Source organism: Chelonia mydas, chromosome 9 (assembly GCF_015237465.2).
Source record: "Chelonia mydas isolate rCheMyd1 chromosome 9, rCheMyd1.pri.v2, whole genome shotgun sequence".
Taxonomy (NCBI): Eukaryota; Metazoa; Chordata; order Testudines; family Cheloniidae; genus Chelonia; species Chelonia mydas.
The window spans coordinates 27955375-27969332 of NC_057855.1; the positions used below are offsets into that span (position 1 = coordinate 27955375).

The window sequence follows — 13958 nt, forward strand, 5'->3', positions numbered from 1 at the left end:
TTACACCAGTGATGAATTTGGGCTATTCTGTTTAGTAAAAACTTTTTAAAGTCTGCATTTTGAAAGGCACATGGAATCCAGTTTATTCCTGGTATATTCTCTCAATGCAAGGTGTGTTTTCCCTCCTAATTTTGCTAAAGAGATTGGTTTAATGTACCAGCAACTTGTAAATTACACTGTTTTTCTATTCATAACAGTTCTCATACTATAAGCACAGATGGCTAACTTTCCACTGACTGCAGCCAAAAAACAAAATGGCTGATGCCATGTGGGAAAAAAGAGGTACTCTTTGTTCAAAAGGCACAAAAACATCTGTCAGGAAAAGTGGGCAACAGCGAGCTGATCTTTATTTATTACTATTTCTTTGTTTTTTTATTTATGAAAGTCCTCATGATTCAGATTAACTCTGTTTGCACCATATTTATTATTGTTTCACCTACCTTGAAATGTGAACTGTAAGAGCTTTAATAAACGCACTAAAAGGCTATCTAGTCTCATTGCAACTCTTGTTGGTATCTGGTATCATCCTCTGTTGAACTAATTTTGTTACTTCTAAGAGCCAGGCTTGTCATTGGTTCTCATCATATAACACTCCCTCTCTCTCTGATTCTTTATGGCCCCCATTACCTTAGTATCAGTGTGCCTCACAATCTTTAATGTGTTTTATCATTACAATGCTCCCGTGATGTAGGGAAAAGCTATTATTTCTTATTTTACAGATGAGGCTGAGAGAGAGTAAGGCTTGAAATCAATGGGAGTTAGGAACTAAACACACGTGAGGATCTGGGCCTAAGTCATTTCTCCAAGGTCACACTGGAAGTCTGTAGTAAGGCAGGGAATTGAACCTGGGTCTCCTGCATCACAGGCTAGCCCCCTAACTCATGGGAAAGCATTATCTCCTCTAATGATGTACAGAAGTTCTTTTTCCACCAGTTGTGGAAAAACACCACTGTTACAAAACTGTCAAGACCACTGACTCATTCTACAAAAATTCAGTTAGGTTCGTCAATAAAATAAACATCTAAATCATGAAAATATTTCAGCCAGGTTATTACATGCTGTAGACTTAGTCACGTACAAGGGAAAGTATTGAATTTTTAAAAATCTATATACTTTACAATATAACATTAGATAAGTATTGGAACATATCAGGGCTTACCCTAAACTGAACTTTTGGTTTTGAATCTTAAACGATGACAACTAATTATTAAATAATTACTTATGTCAAATCTCATCAGAGGGAGTAGTTGCTATTTATCTATGTGTGAACAATAACTATACACTGAATGCAGATGGAGAACATATGTACTGTGCCCTCTCTTGTCTTAAAGTAGAATTCAGACACTAACATAACAGGTCTAATCATTTTCTTTCATAGTAATGAATCACCAACACCAGCAACAAATGACACCAAGTACAGCCATGTCCCAGCAGAGCCATCCTACCCAGAACCCCCAAGGTGGGTTGTTGAACATGCCCAATGCACTGACTACCCAGCAACAGCAGCAACAGAAGCTGAGGCTTCAAAGGATCCAAATGGAAAGGGAGAGAATTAGGATGCGCCAGGAGGAGCTCCTGCGACAGGTACTGTTACTCTTTCTGCAAACAGTTTTCATTTGATGCATCAAATTATGTTTTTTTCTATGCACAAACAGCAAACAAGTACAGGCGGAATTAATTTTTCTTTTCGATAAAGAGAACAAAAATAGAAAATAGTCTTAGCGAGTACACGATGTTTGTGTTTCTTTTCACAAACTGCACTGAACAGAACGCAAAGTGGCTACTTATTTCTGCATCTAGCAGCCCTTAGAAATGTAAAGGTGCAGTATACAGAAAAAGAAGAAGTCCTGACAGTTTCATAACTAAATACACAATAGCTATAACAGCAGAGAGTACGGATCCAATTCTGCTCTTTTGCAACTGTGTAAATCCAAAGTAACTCTGTTGATCTCAGCTGAATTTACACTGATTTGAGTAAAAGCAGAATTTGGCTCTAGTTTAACACTGTGGGCCAAATCTTGGTCCCATTAAAGACAATGGCAAAACTCCCAGAACTTGTTTCCAACAGTCTGTCTTAGGGGTTTGGGGCCAAATTTTGTTACTGGTGGCATTTTGTCCTTTGATTACAGTACAACTTTGAGTTACATCTCACATGAATGTGGTCTGGCTGGTAATTTTTCCAGGGGCAGTGAGGTTTTTTGGTTTGTTTTTTTTTTGTTCTTTTACATTTTGTGTATTCTTATTTTTAAGGCTCAGTTTTATAATGACTCATACAGTACAAATAGATATGTAGCTTCCTTTGCACTGCTTTAAGGAAATAAACAGTTTTAACAATTGCAAAGGATGTGTTCCTTCTGTTAGGGAGTACTCTGCTGATGATGTTATGTTTTACACAGTATATTAATCAACTTCCTTAGGGAACACAGTGTGAATTGAGTACGTTTTATTGAGGATATTATGGTCATAGACTGTAGCCTTGTGTATGGGCAGTCAGAGTTCCAAACATGTCAAAAAAATGTACTTTCACCAAAGAAAAATCTTAGAAATCTGTTGCTTTAATTATTATTTCATGACTACAGTCTTCTTGACTGGGGCTTTGTGCCTAAACACATGTGGTTATTTCAGGGTAACATTTGTTTATACTGTATTCTAAATACAGTATCACATTTCTTGGCAGCAAATAAAAGTATGTTTTCTCTTACGCTATTGACACCAATTGGCATAATATTTCTAGTGTTCTATAAGTATACTATAAATTGTACCAGTGTTTGTTTGCTTGTGATAGTCACTGTCACAATATAATTTTGAAAGTCCTTATTTTGATATTAGATATTTCTTTTATAGTGATTGGTGCAAGTAGCAAAGAGGAGCTCACATCAAAATTCCTTATGTAAACGCCCCTAGTCTGTGGCAGAATCTGGCCTCTGACTGTCTTGCCACAACTAAGTGAACAACATTGATCTCTACTTTTTTTTTTTTTTTTTTACCTAGGGAGGTGAATTAATGAGGGCAGATGTGTTAGTGATGACAACAGACTGGAATGTTTAGAACATATTGTGGGGAGCAAGGAGCAAAAGAGTCATCATGTCTTTGAAGCTTTTAAGAGGGAAACAGAGATCTGGATTATCAAAGCAGATGTTACCAGAAAGGGATGTTCGCCTGCCCATGTAGGACCTAACTTATTTTAGGACAGATGGAAAGTTTCCTCAAAGCCACAGATTAACAGCAAGCTGGTTCGTTTCTCCTTGCCAATATGTGGCAAAAATGTAATGAATAGTGATTACCTCCTTTTCCTCTGTTAGCCTCAAAGTGGCTAGGAGCATTACTGATAAAAGGAATAAGAAGTTCAAGGTCCTTCCAGAACATTTTACCGTGTATTTCTGCCATCAAAACTTTGGGACATCTCCAGTCTGGAGTTCTTCTTTCTTGGAGTCTTATTTAAGTTATCACTGTAACAATAGTATCTACAGAAGAATTGCAAAGAATCAACAATTTTCCTCTATTTGGGGATTTCCCATGGGTAGCTGTTAGTGCAGATTTTGGCTCAAAGTTACAGGTTCTGCTATCAAATACTGGTGTTCTGTACCAGCACAGGAAGGATTGCTGACATAGTGAGGAAGGACACCTATTTTAACTATATGATGTAAAGAGTAGAACTGGACAAATATAGCATAAGAGAATTTGCAAATACCCTTTCTAATAAAACATGTTAATTTGCTTCACTAGTGTTTACAACTCCTTTCATCCTTTTTTCTGCAAATTTGTATGAACACATTTAAACATTTTTTTTCAGATTGCATCAAAACACTTTGAAACTTTGCATAACACAGTCTAGCTACATTTGTAAAAAACAAGAATAAAAATCAAAGATCAAAATGCAATCCTGTTATAGGCCTGGATCCAGCAAAGCACTTAAACACATGCCAAATTTTAAGCATCTGAATAGTTCCAATGCCTTCAGTATAACTACTCACATGTTTATAGTTAGGCATATGCTTAAGTACCTTGCTGAATTGGGGCCACAAAGCAGAGACAACTCCACTGAAGCCAACTGAATTTCACCTGCTTATGCCAGTACTGAATTTGGCCCTTAAAGTTTAGACCTAATCCTGCAAACATCTTGTACCCAAATTCTACTCTCACACCTCATATAAGTCCCTTTGATGCTGCAAGTACGTGTGTGGCAAGCAGCAGGGAGTCGTCATATGCTTTTTCACGTGAATACAAGTATGATGAAGCACTAGGTGTAGTCCTCCACACTGAGCAGTCTGCTCCACCCCCATACGCAGTTCCACTCCACTCCCAGCCCAACCCCAGACAGAGCTGTACCCTGCCCCCAGCTGCAGCTCTGTTCTGACCCCAGCCCAGCTGGCCCCAGTCAGAGCTCCATTCCACCCACTGGTCCACCCGCAGCCCAGCTCTGCCCTCATTCCCTCTCCTCCCCCAGGCCAGCTCTGCCTCTAGCCCCAGCTCCTCCCCCATCCCCAGTTCTGCCCCCCAGCTTGTGCGCCTCTTCTGAGCCAACTGTGCAGTAATGGAGGGAGGGCGCAGACAGATCCCATTACTGGTAATGGGAGGCATGACAGGAAAAGTTTGGGCACCACTGCCCTAGAAGATAAAGTGTAAAGAAAAAAAATGTATCTTTGCAATCTATAGCTTGTAGTCTTAATAGACAGGAACTTTATGAACTTCCTGTCAGCAGTCATAGCAGTACTGAGGCCTAGCAGGATGATCTAGTGTAGCAAACCCCTGAAGGGCTTCATTGTTGACACATTGTTATTCCTATCCTAATCCTTCACTGCTGCTTTTGCTTTTTTTAATGCAACCTGTCTAAGGAAAAAATGCTGAGTAAGTGTATGCGCTTGCTGCTAGGCGACCGAAATGAGGTGAAAAGGGTTTGGGTGAAAGGGAGTGGAATTCTTTTGGCAGGTCCCTCAAATCTCCTTTCAGCTTGACAGCAGCTGCTGGCTGGCTGGCTCTTTCCAGTCATTCCTGTCTCTGCAGCTGCTCTGCTGGAGAGACACACCCAGCAGTGAAGGAATACAGAGTTCTAGGAGGTTTGTAGTTAAGAGTGTTTGTTTTTCCCCTCCCCTTCGTTTTAGTAGGTGAAGGCTAGCATTTGAAAAAGTAACAATTCTCTTTCCTTCAGCAATTGAATGGGGAGCTGAGCAGTTGATGTTTAAGAAGCGTTCTTTGTTTCATAAAGCACAATGTGACTCAGTTTTCATTTGAATCTTCCCTTGCCTTGTCATTTCAGAAGCGTTTCATTTTCCCAATTTCTTTCCCTCTGATTATTTTTGTCAGTCTTGCAGAGAAAAAATGGCAAACCAGCCTTTCTAAAATCCCTTGGAGATGGAAGTTATTAGAGGAGCTGTCAGTGGGAAAGGTCTGAAAGGGTCACACAAAGAAAGTGTCCTGTTTCCATTCTCTCTTTATGAGCTGAATGGTTGTGTAAGAGTGTTGAACTTCAGAAACTTTTCACCTTGTCATGAAGTGCAGGGGAAACCAAGCCAAGTCATGTTTCCCATTGGGTTCATCCCAGATGTCACCTTCATGGGTGCAGAGGGACCAGCAGAATTCTGCAGTTCTAATTCAGAAAAGGGAAGGTATGGGGAGCCTGAACAAGGGAGAAGCAGCATGGGGGAGGATCCAGATGCAGATCCACCAGCATTTTGTCCTTGTGGGGGGAGCTCACTGGCTGCTGGGCTCCTAGAGTCCTGGGGCTGCAGCAACAGTCCAAAGGGAAGGATTCCTTTTCTCCATTCCCTGTGAGTATACCCCGTGCACAGCCTGGTCATTAGCCCTATGTATTGAAAGCACACACAATGTCTAAATGCTCAATTTTCTATCATAAGTGAGAGGACCAGCAGGAGAGGAATTATAATGACTAGCAATATAAAACCAGTCTCTCTTCCCATTCTGAAAGGGTAGTTTGGAAGGTGAGCATGTGCAGTAAGATATTTCTCAGGAAGGGTTGCAGGAAATGTGACAGTGGATCTCTAGAATCCTTTGGGATACAGTTAAAAGGAGGTTTACATCAGAAGTATGTACAAATACAATGAATAATTCAATATGCTGCACCCCTTTGAAGCCTATAAAGATTTTGGCAGCTTTAGCAAATACCCACCGAAGAAGCAGGCATTTTGACAATGTTGTAATCTCAGGATACTGCATTTATTTTTCTTTTTGTTTCCACTGATTCCCCATCCTCTTCCCTTTTTGACAACATCCACTGCAATGCCAGGCAGATTATTATGGGCATTCACTTCTCTTTGAAGTGAATGCCAAAGGCTGCCTGAATTGGTCAGCAGGAGGAACTCCTCCTTCAGCTTTTTACTGTCTAGAAAGCTAGAGACCGACAACATGTGTCTCCAAACCTGTCATCCACATGGCACTGGAACAGCACACTGCCAGGCACTTCAGTTATAAGGATGCCTAATACTGTGTTGCAGGGCTAGATAGTAACTAGTCCTGCGGTGCTGTACAAAAGGAAGGAAGTGGCAAAGAGTCCTGTGGCACCTTATAGACTAACAGACGTGTTGGAGCATAAGCTTTTGTGAGTGAATACCCACTTCGTCGGATGCATGTCCGACGAAGGAAGGAAGGAGCATCAGGAGCCTTTTCCCTTGTGCCCCTGTGCATTGTTCAGGAAGTCATGGTCTTTGTTGCATTATCACCCAAGGAACAAGAGAATATATCATTGACAGCAATGCTTATAAGGGGGCCCCACACTGCATCCCCTGCACCAGAAAGCAGAGTTGGACCAGAGCAGGGAAGGAGTAATGATGATAATGAGGCTAGTCACCTTGATTTCAAGGACAACATGGACAATCAGAGTTTGTACTAATGGGACGTTGCATGACTCCATAGAACAATTCAGGAAGAACAATGTTGTTAGCACTGGCCAAAGAGCCATTTGCCTAGTTGTGTTGATTGAGCTGCACGTTGTTTCCATGCCTGACGCAGTGTTTCCAGCAGCTCAGTGCGATTCTTCTCAAAAGTGTGGACACCCACCCTTAAGACATGGTGTCATGGAATAAGATCCATCACCAGTTGCTCAATGGTCGAGTCAGAAATGTTGGTTTTGCACAGATTTTGTGTCAGGGTGCCTTTGAAACGTTTAATATACCCTCAGTGGTTATAATGGCGGAGTTTAATTTGGAATACAAGACTTGTTTTGATAGATGTGATGCCATTTGAAGAGCTATGAATGGCTTCTTCTAACATCACAGCTAAGAATACACCAAAAGGGCTAGGAGCATGGACACATTGTTGCTTCACCCCATTTGTGATTGGAAATGGGTCTGTTAGGTCAGTGGTTTGAAAACTGCGTGTCGCGACCCAGTACGGGGTCTTGGAATATAAGGCACTGGATCGCGGCAGCTCTGGTTAGCACCGCCGACCGGCCATTAAAAGTCCCGTCGGCAGTGCTGCCCGGCTGAGGCAGGCTAGTCCCTACATGTTCTGACAGCATGCGGTGCCCCAGAAGCGGCCACAGCAGGTCCAGCTCCTAGGCTGAGGGGGGAGGCCCCACAGGGCTCCGTGCGCTACCCCCACCCCGAGCACCGGCTTCGCACTCCCATTGGCCGGTACCCTGCGAATGGGATCTGAGGGGGCAGTGCCTGTGGGCAAGAGCTGCGCGGAGCTGCTTGCGCGCCTCTGTCTAGGATCCGGACCTGATGCTGGCTGCTGCCGGGGCGCAGCGTGTTCCGCGGTGCCAGGACAGGCAGGAAGCCTGCCTTAGCACCCCTGCTGCACCGCTGACCGGGAGCTACCAACCCCCTGTCCCAGCCCTGATCCCCCCCCAAACTCAGAGCCCCTTCCTGCATCTCCAAACCCCTCATCCCCATCCCCACCCCAGAGCCTGCACCCCCAGCCCAGAGCCCTGACACCCTCCTGCCCCAGAGACCCCTCCCACACCCATAACCCCTCATTCCCGGCCCCACCCCACAGCCCTCACTCCCGCACCCCAACCCTCTGCCCCAGCCCTGAGCCCCTCCCACCCCCCAAGCCCCTCATCCCCAGCTCTGTTGGGTCGCGGGCATCAACAATTTTCTTCAACTGGGTCGCTAGAAAAAAAGTTCGAAAACCACTGCTGTAGCTCCCTTGCTTTGTAGCTCAAAGACTGCCTTGATACTCAGGGCCTGTCTAAATCCTGGAGTGGAGTAAGCAATCCTCAAATAGATTGCTGACTATGCTATCGCTCTGAAGTAGAACAGTCTGAATCCAGATACTATATCTGGCTACGTAGTCAATTAATTTGGGCATGAATCTCTCCTAGTTGGACCAATCAGTAGTTGGCACCACATTTTCCAGAGAGCTCAGTATCTGAATTCCCTGGCTAAGTGATTATACCAGTTCAGCTGCAGCACAGAAAACACCCAGACAGTATTAAATTCCAAGTACACGTTGCAAGACTCTCAGTAGTTTGTGCAGGAGCAGTGAGTCCAGTGCTCTGGAAAGAATGGCCATTTTGTCAAAAATTTCTTAGTTGTGGAAGGAATGTTTTGAGAAAAGTCTTCTGAAAGAGCTGACCATTTATCATATTGCCCAGCCTGATGAACATGAGGTACCATAGCTGTTAAACAGCCTGATGTTATTTTGTTAAGTGTACTCTTATCTTCTCCCAAAAATGAAATTACCATAATCATAGTACCGGGAGAGAGTTACGGAAGTTAACCCAAAGTAACTCCACATTAACTGAAATTTATATTAGAAGGTTTGTGGGTATGTTTTCAGTGTACCAAAAAATTACAAATACAGTTCAAGAAAGTGTGACTTCTCAAAAATTCCTTCTCTTTCTACCAGCCACAAGAGCTTTCCTTCCATATGCCATGCTGGTGTGTGAATTTTCTCCTTTACAGCTACACCATAGGTTATACTGGTGAACCCTTTTATTTATTTATTTATTTATTTATTTATTTATTAAGGAGATGGATCGGGGAAAGAGGCAGACAGCAATATATACCATATACTGTCTGGTCTCTTCAATACATTTAGTTCTGTAAAGTATTTTGCATCACAGTTCTCAGGAAAGAGCAAAGGCTGGATTCTTGCCTGTTTCTCAAAAAGAAAAGGAGGACTTGTGGCACCTTAGAGACTAACAAATTTATTTGAGCATAAGGGAGGGAGCCTTGCTCTTCCTCACTCTCCCTTCTCCTCTGCACAAGTTGGCCAGCATTCCACTGGGGAGTGCAGCCCCTGCTTCCATCTAGCTGCTGTCCCAAAGGGGGCAGTGTTAGGCTGGGAACATCACCCACCACCCTTTCTGTACCAATTCACAGAGCTGGCTGAGCAAAGAGCCAGGAGCACATTAAGTCCTCTCATGGGGTGGTGCTGCTGCTGCTCTGGCATGTGCATTTTGGGAGCCAAGGCAGGAACAGGGGCCTGAGCCAGATAGAATTTCTCCCTGGGAGTCAAATTTGCAGTGCAGCCTCTCTGTACCTGAGAGTTGCAAGGGCAGAATTTTGTCCTGTCACTGTATGGTATTTGTGACCGGTTGGGGATATGTCTGTGTCTAATTGTGAATTCCATTTTGTTTTATGAATCCCAATTTGTTTCAGGGACTCATATTTTGTATTGCAACTTCCTTTGTGGATTAGAGTATCCATTTTATAGCAGGGGCTTGACACTTATGTCTGAGAAATTATGACAAAGCAATAAAGGGCCATCAAAGCTGAATAACTCTTTTCTAGTGGTAGGGCCATTGACCTTTAATTAATCTCTACACAGAAGCCAACCGCTGTGGGGAAGTGGACCCCAAAAATCTCCCATCTGAAGCACATGAGCAAAAAGGGGACAGAGACTGTTTTAAAAGAGGGATGCTTCACTAAGCAAAGGGCCAGACCACAAGCACAGGAAAGAAGATCAGGATAATGAAGGCAGGCAGGGCTGCTTATCCTAAGGATGTTGCTCAAACCCAGGACAAACAGGAGGCGTGAGATCAGACCAGGGGGATAGGGCGGAACAGGCTATGTTCAGGATTTAGTTATTTTCCAAAGATCTGTAACTCTGTCGTGTGCTCTGTTAAGAGTAAACTGTATAGTTAAACAAATTCCTTTGTTAAGTCTGTGTTCCTTGCTTTCCAGCCACCTTGTCTTGATGGATTTAACTAGAAACTGGAGTTCACACAGCCAGGTGGACTCTGGGGAATCTTGTCTAAGCAACTGAGGTCTTGGGATGGGTGGGCTGAGGCCCTGGTTCTGAGGTTTAAGAAGGCCCAACTGCAAGACTCCCATTGCCCAAGAAGGATATTATACACATGGTCTACACCTAAGATCATGCCTGTGAGACCCAGAGCTACGAACAGTGGCCAGCCTCTGCCCAGAACCAGCAGGGTTATTATAACTATGGGGAATTCATCAGTTGGGTTCACGAACAGACTGGTCTATCCAGAGAGGAGAACCGGGCTAGGTTGTAATAGTATGGTATAGCAAACCAGTGTTGAACAGACCATAGGCTGTGGAGCCAGTGGAGGGTACCCAGGCCATGAGCCAACCACTTTTTGGCCAAGCCAAACCTGAGTGGCGTGGCAACCCCAGGCACCAGGTCACAATGCTTCTCACTCAAATTTGGCTTGTCCGCCCCTTTGGCCAGGGTTTATATGCCCTTCTCTGAACACCGTTGCACTCCACCAGAACCTTTAATTTGTGTGGTCCCCCCACCACTATCAACAGTTACGTGTTGCCTCTGATGGAGGGGCAGTCAAGCCAAACCTGAGTGGCTCTGTGACCCCATGCATCAAGTCACCACACCACTTGCTCAGATTTGTAGTAGGTAGGTACAGGGACGAATAAGGATGGGTTAAGCTGCTGCAGGGCTGGGCACCTGAAAGATGGAAGAGGAGGGTCAGGTTGGCAGGGAATCTGTGCCCCCTTCCCCCGCAAACACTTTAATGGCACTCTGCAGCCCCTGGAACAGACTACAATGGTGTTGGGAGTTGGCTTATCTTCTTGAGAGAACTGCATTAGTAGCACAACTGTCATTACTGACTGTAGATTAATAACCCGACACTTCATCTGGTTCATGATGAATTTACTTGGGTTACATCTGCAACCCCTCTCTCCTCAGCCTTTGGAGCAACAGCCATTTATATAGGTGCCTCAAGCTCAAATTAGACTGTTGCTTTTCTTTTCTTTTGACCCTTTTGCGTTTCCTTAACAAGCAGCTGATCTCATGTGTGGCCACGTTGCATAACCTTGGAGACTGCAACACTGGAAAGGTACCAAGGGAATCAGGGTCTTGAAGGATGAGGTGCAGGTTGTTTGGTGTGTTTGAGAGGAGGGAGGCAGTTCCAATCATATGGGGCTTCATGGAAGAAGGCAGAAAATGGGAAAAGAAGGTACCTCAGTATTCCTGGGATAGGTTAATTAGAAAGTCTTCCATAGAGAGAGAAGGTATTTATCTCCATCCTCCATTTAACTTAAAACAGAGTCTATGTAAGTGTATGTACAGATTGTTCAAAATCTTATTTGACGTCCCCCCACTTCCCTCCTGCCCATCGTTTTGATTTAACATAACACTTTCCCAATGACTTGGTAGACTAGTGGAGTGAAGACATCTTCCTGAGTAATGGAATTCACTAGCTACTATGAATTAACGATGTCTTTGACAGTGTTTGAGAACAATTATGGAAAATTACTTAGAGAGAGCTTTCAGCAGCCAGTATGTCACTACCTGTTGTAGAAACACAGGAGACCGGAATAGCATACCTGCTAGGCATTTGACAGTTTTAATCAAAAGAGTTTCAAAACTCCCTTGCTGTGCATCAACCTACTGATTGTCAACAAACATTCACTTCAGTAATGGCCTTTCTCCTCAACCAGCGTGTGACCTGGATAACTCTTACCTCAGTAGATTTTCTTTGGCTGGGCTGTGATGCAGATTCCCTGTGATAGATAATTGGTAGATTCTCACAGTCATTGCTGGTTCATCACTAATATCACTTTTTCCAGCAAAGTATATTTTATAGACCAGTCTATTTCTACATTCATTTTTCTCTATTTCTAGTCATATTCAAGGACTTCTGCTATTATAAGTGACACCAGAACTTGTTAAAATGTTGGGTTTATGTACTGTGGTCCCTTGAGAGTACAGGCTGCTGCATACAGGAAGGTTTCCCAGTCACCTGTGCACAGACAGGATTATTCAGTCTGATATTCCTTACAGTTCCAATGAACTTATTTTGCATTCTGGAAATTGAAAAGCTGGCATGACATCCAGCAGGAACAAAATTTAGGTAATGAATGTGACCAAATTAAAAAATGTCACTTTTTAAACCTTCACTATTTTTGGTGATGTACACAATGAGGTCCCAATCTTGATCTCATTGCAACCAGTGAGAAAATTCCCAGTGACAGCAGGAGCAGGCCCAAAGTTTGCTTTTTTGTCCTGTGTGTTTTACCTGAGAAATGGATATCAAAAGTGATTTGGTTTTCGTTCTGCTTGGCAGTGACCAAATAAGTTATATGCAAGTCATGTCCTATGCTTTTCATCCATTGCCTTCTTCCCTTCCTTTAATTGGGGGGAACACCTCAAGAGCAGTGACACAAGCCTGAGCCAGTAAAAAGATGCCATCCATTCTGAATAGGACTTGGTCCCAAATGCCTGGGAGAGAAGTATACTACCATCCTGGCCATAATATTTAGTTGTTTGGCCTCAGACACAGTTCTACTCTAGAGTTTTGGCTAAACTTACTTGAAAATTATTTTACATCCTTGCAAACAGAATAAATAGTTCCCATATTGAGTCAGTATTTTCTGCCCCATGCCAAAATCTTATCATTAATAATGTATGAAGGCCCCAGTTATGACGGGAAAACATATTGCCCAAATTGCTAAAATATGGCCTTGAATGGCTTAAAGACTGCATTGTAGCAAAACAGATCCTAGCAAACCATCTGCATCTTTTTTTGTTCTTCTTCTTCTTCTTTCGTCCCTCTGCCCCATTATTCTCCCAGCTTGATTATTTTTGTTGATCTTTATGCTTTAAAAAAATCCTTTTGAATAAGCTTTGGTGCAGTAGTAGAAATTTGACAGTGCTCTAGGATTCAGATTTAATAGTGTCACGTATGTCACTCACATGAGAGTGAACTTAGGTGTATCTGCTGCTGTCATCCACCTGATTTGAATTGTAAGTGGGAAGACTGCCCAGCAGGCTTTATAATAATTTTAGCATGGCAGACAAGATGACATGGTATTACAAAAAGGCTCTGAGTCTGTTTACTCTTCGCATACTCAACTCATATCTTAACAATGAAATGAAACATAATACTAAGTGCCTGTCCTAAAATATGGTGTTAAGGTAACAGTTACTCACTTACGAGTGAAGAGTCCAGATTGGCCAGTATTACTGGAAGAGTAAGCTACAGGTACAATAAAACACATGGTACCAAATTCTGCCCTCAGGTACACATGTTCAGCTGACCTGGATTTTAAAGGAAGTTGCAAGTGTATGTGCGAGGAAAGAATTTGGCCCTAAGTAAAGAGAAAATGTGGCTTCAAGTAAAGAGAAATTTACAGTATAATCATGTGAGATTAGAGGCCTGAGCAAACAGCAATAAACGTCATTAACAACCCTTTAAAACACTAAAAGGTCCTCATTGCGATCATGACTGACTGCTTTCCTCAAACACTAGTAAAGAAGGGTTGTTAGTTGTCCTTAGGGCAGGGGTGGGCAAACTATGGCCCAGGGGCCACATTCGGCCCTTCAGACATTTTAATCCGTCCCTTGAGCTCCCATTGGCCAGGGAGCTGGGTCCAGGGCTTGCCCTGCTTTGCACATGCTGTGGCTCCGCGCGGCTTCTGGAAGCAGCGGCATTTCCCCACTCTGGCTCCTATTTGTAGGGTCAGCCATGGGGCTCCACATGCTGCCCCTGCCCCAAGCGTCTCCCCTGCAGCTCCCATTGGCAGGGAACCATGGCCAATGAGAGCTGCAGGGGCAGCACGCTGAGCCGCCTG

General features: G+C 43.4%; 1 protein-coding gene across 1 annotated transcript in view; it reads left to right on the plus strand.

Annotated features, from left to right (window-relative positions):
• The window catches only part of WWTR1 (WW domain containing transcription regulator 1), a 121290-nt gene that overhangs the window by 93024 nt on the left and 14308 nt on the right, over nucleotides 1-13958 (plus strand). The window contains exon 3 of the mRNA XM_037908471.2: nucleotides 1379-1584. Within this exon, the coding sequence (XP_037764399.1) occupies nucleotides 1379-1584 (206 nt within the window). The remainder of the gene's footprint in view (nucleotides 1-1378; nucleotides 1585-13958) is intronic.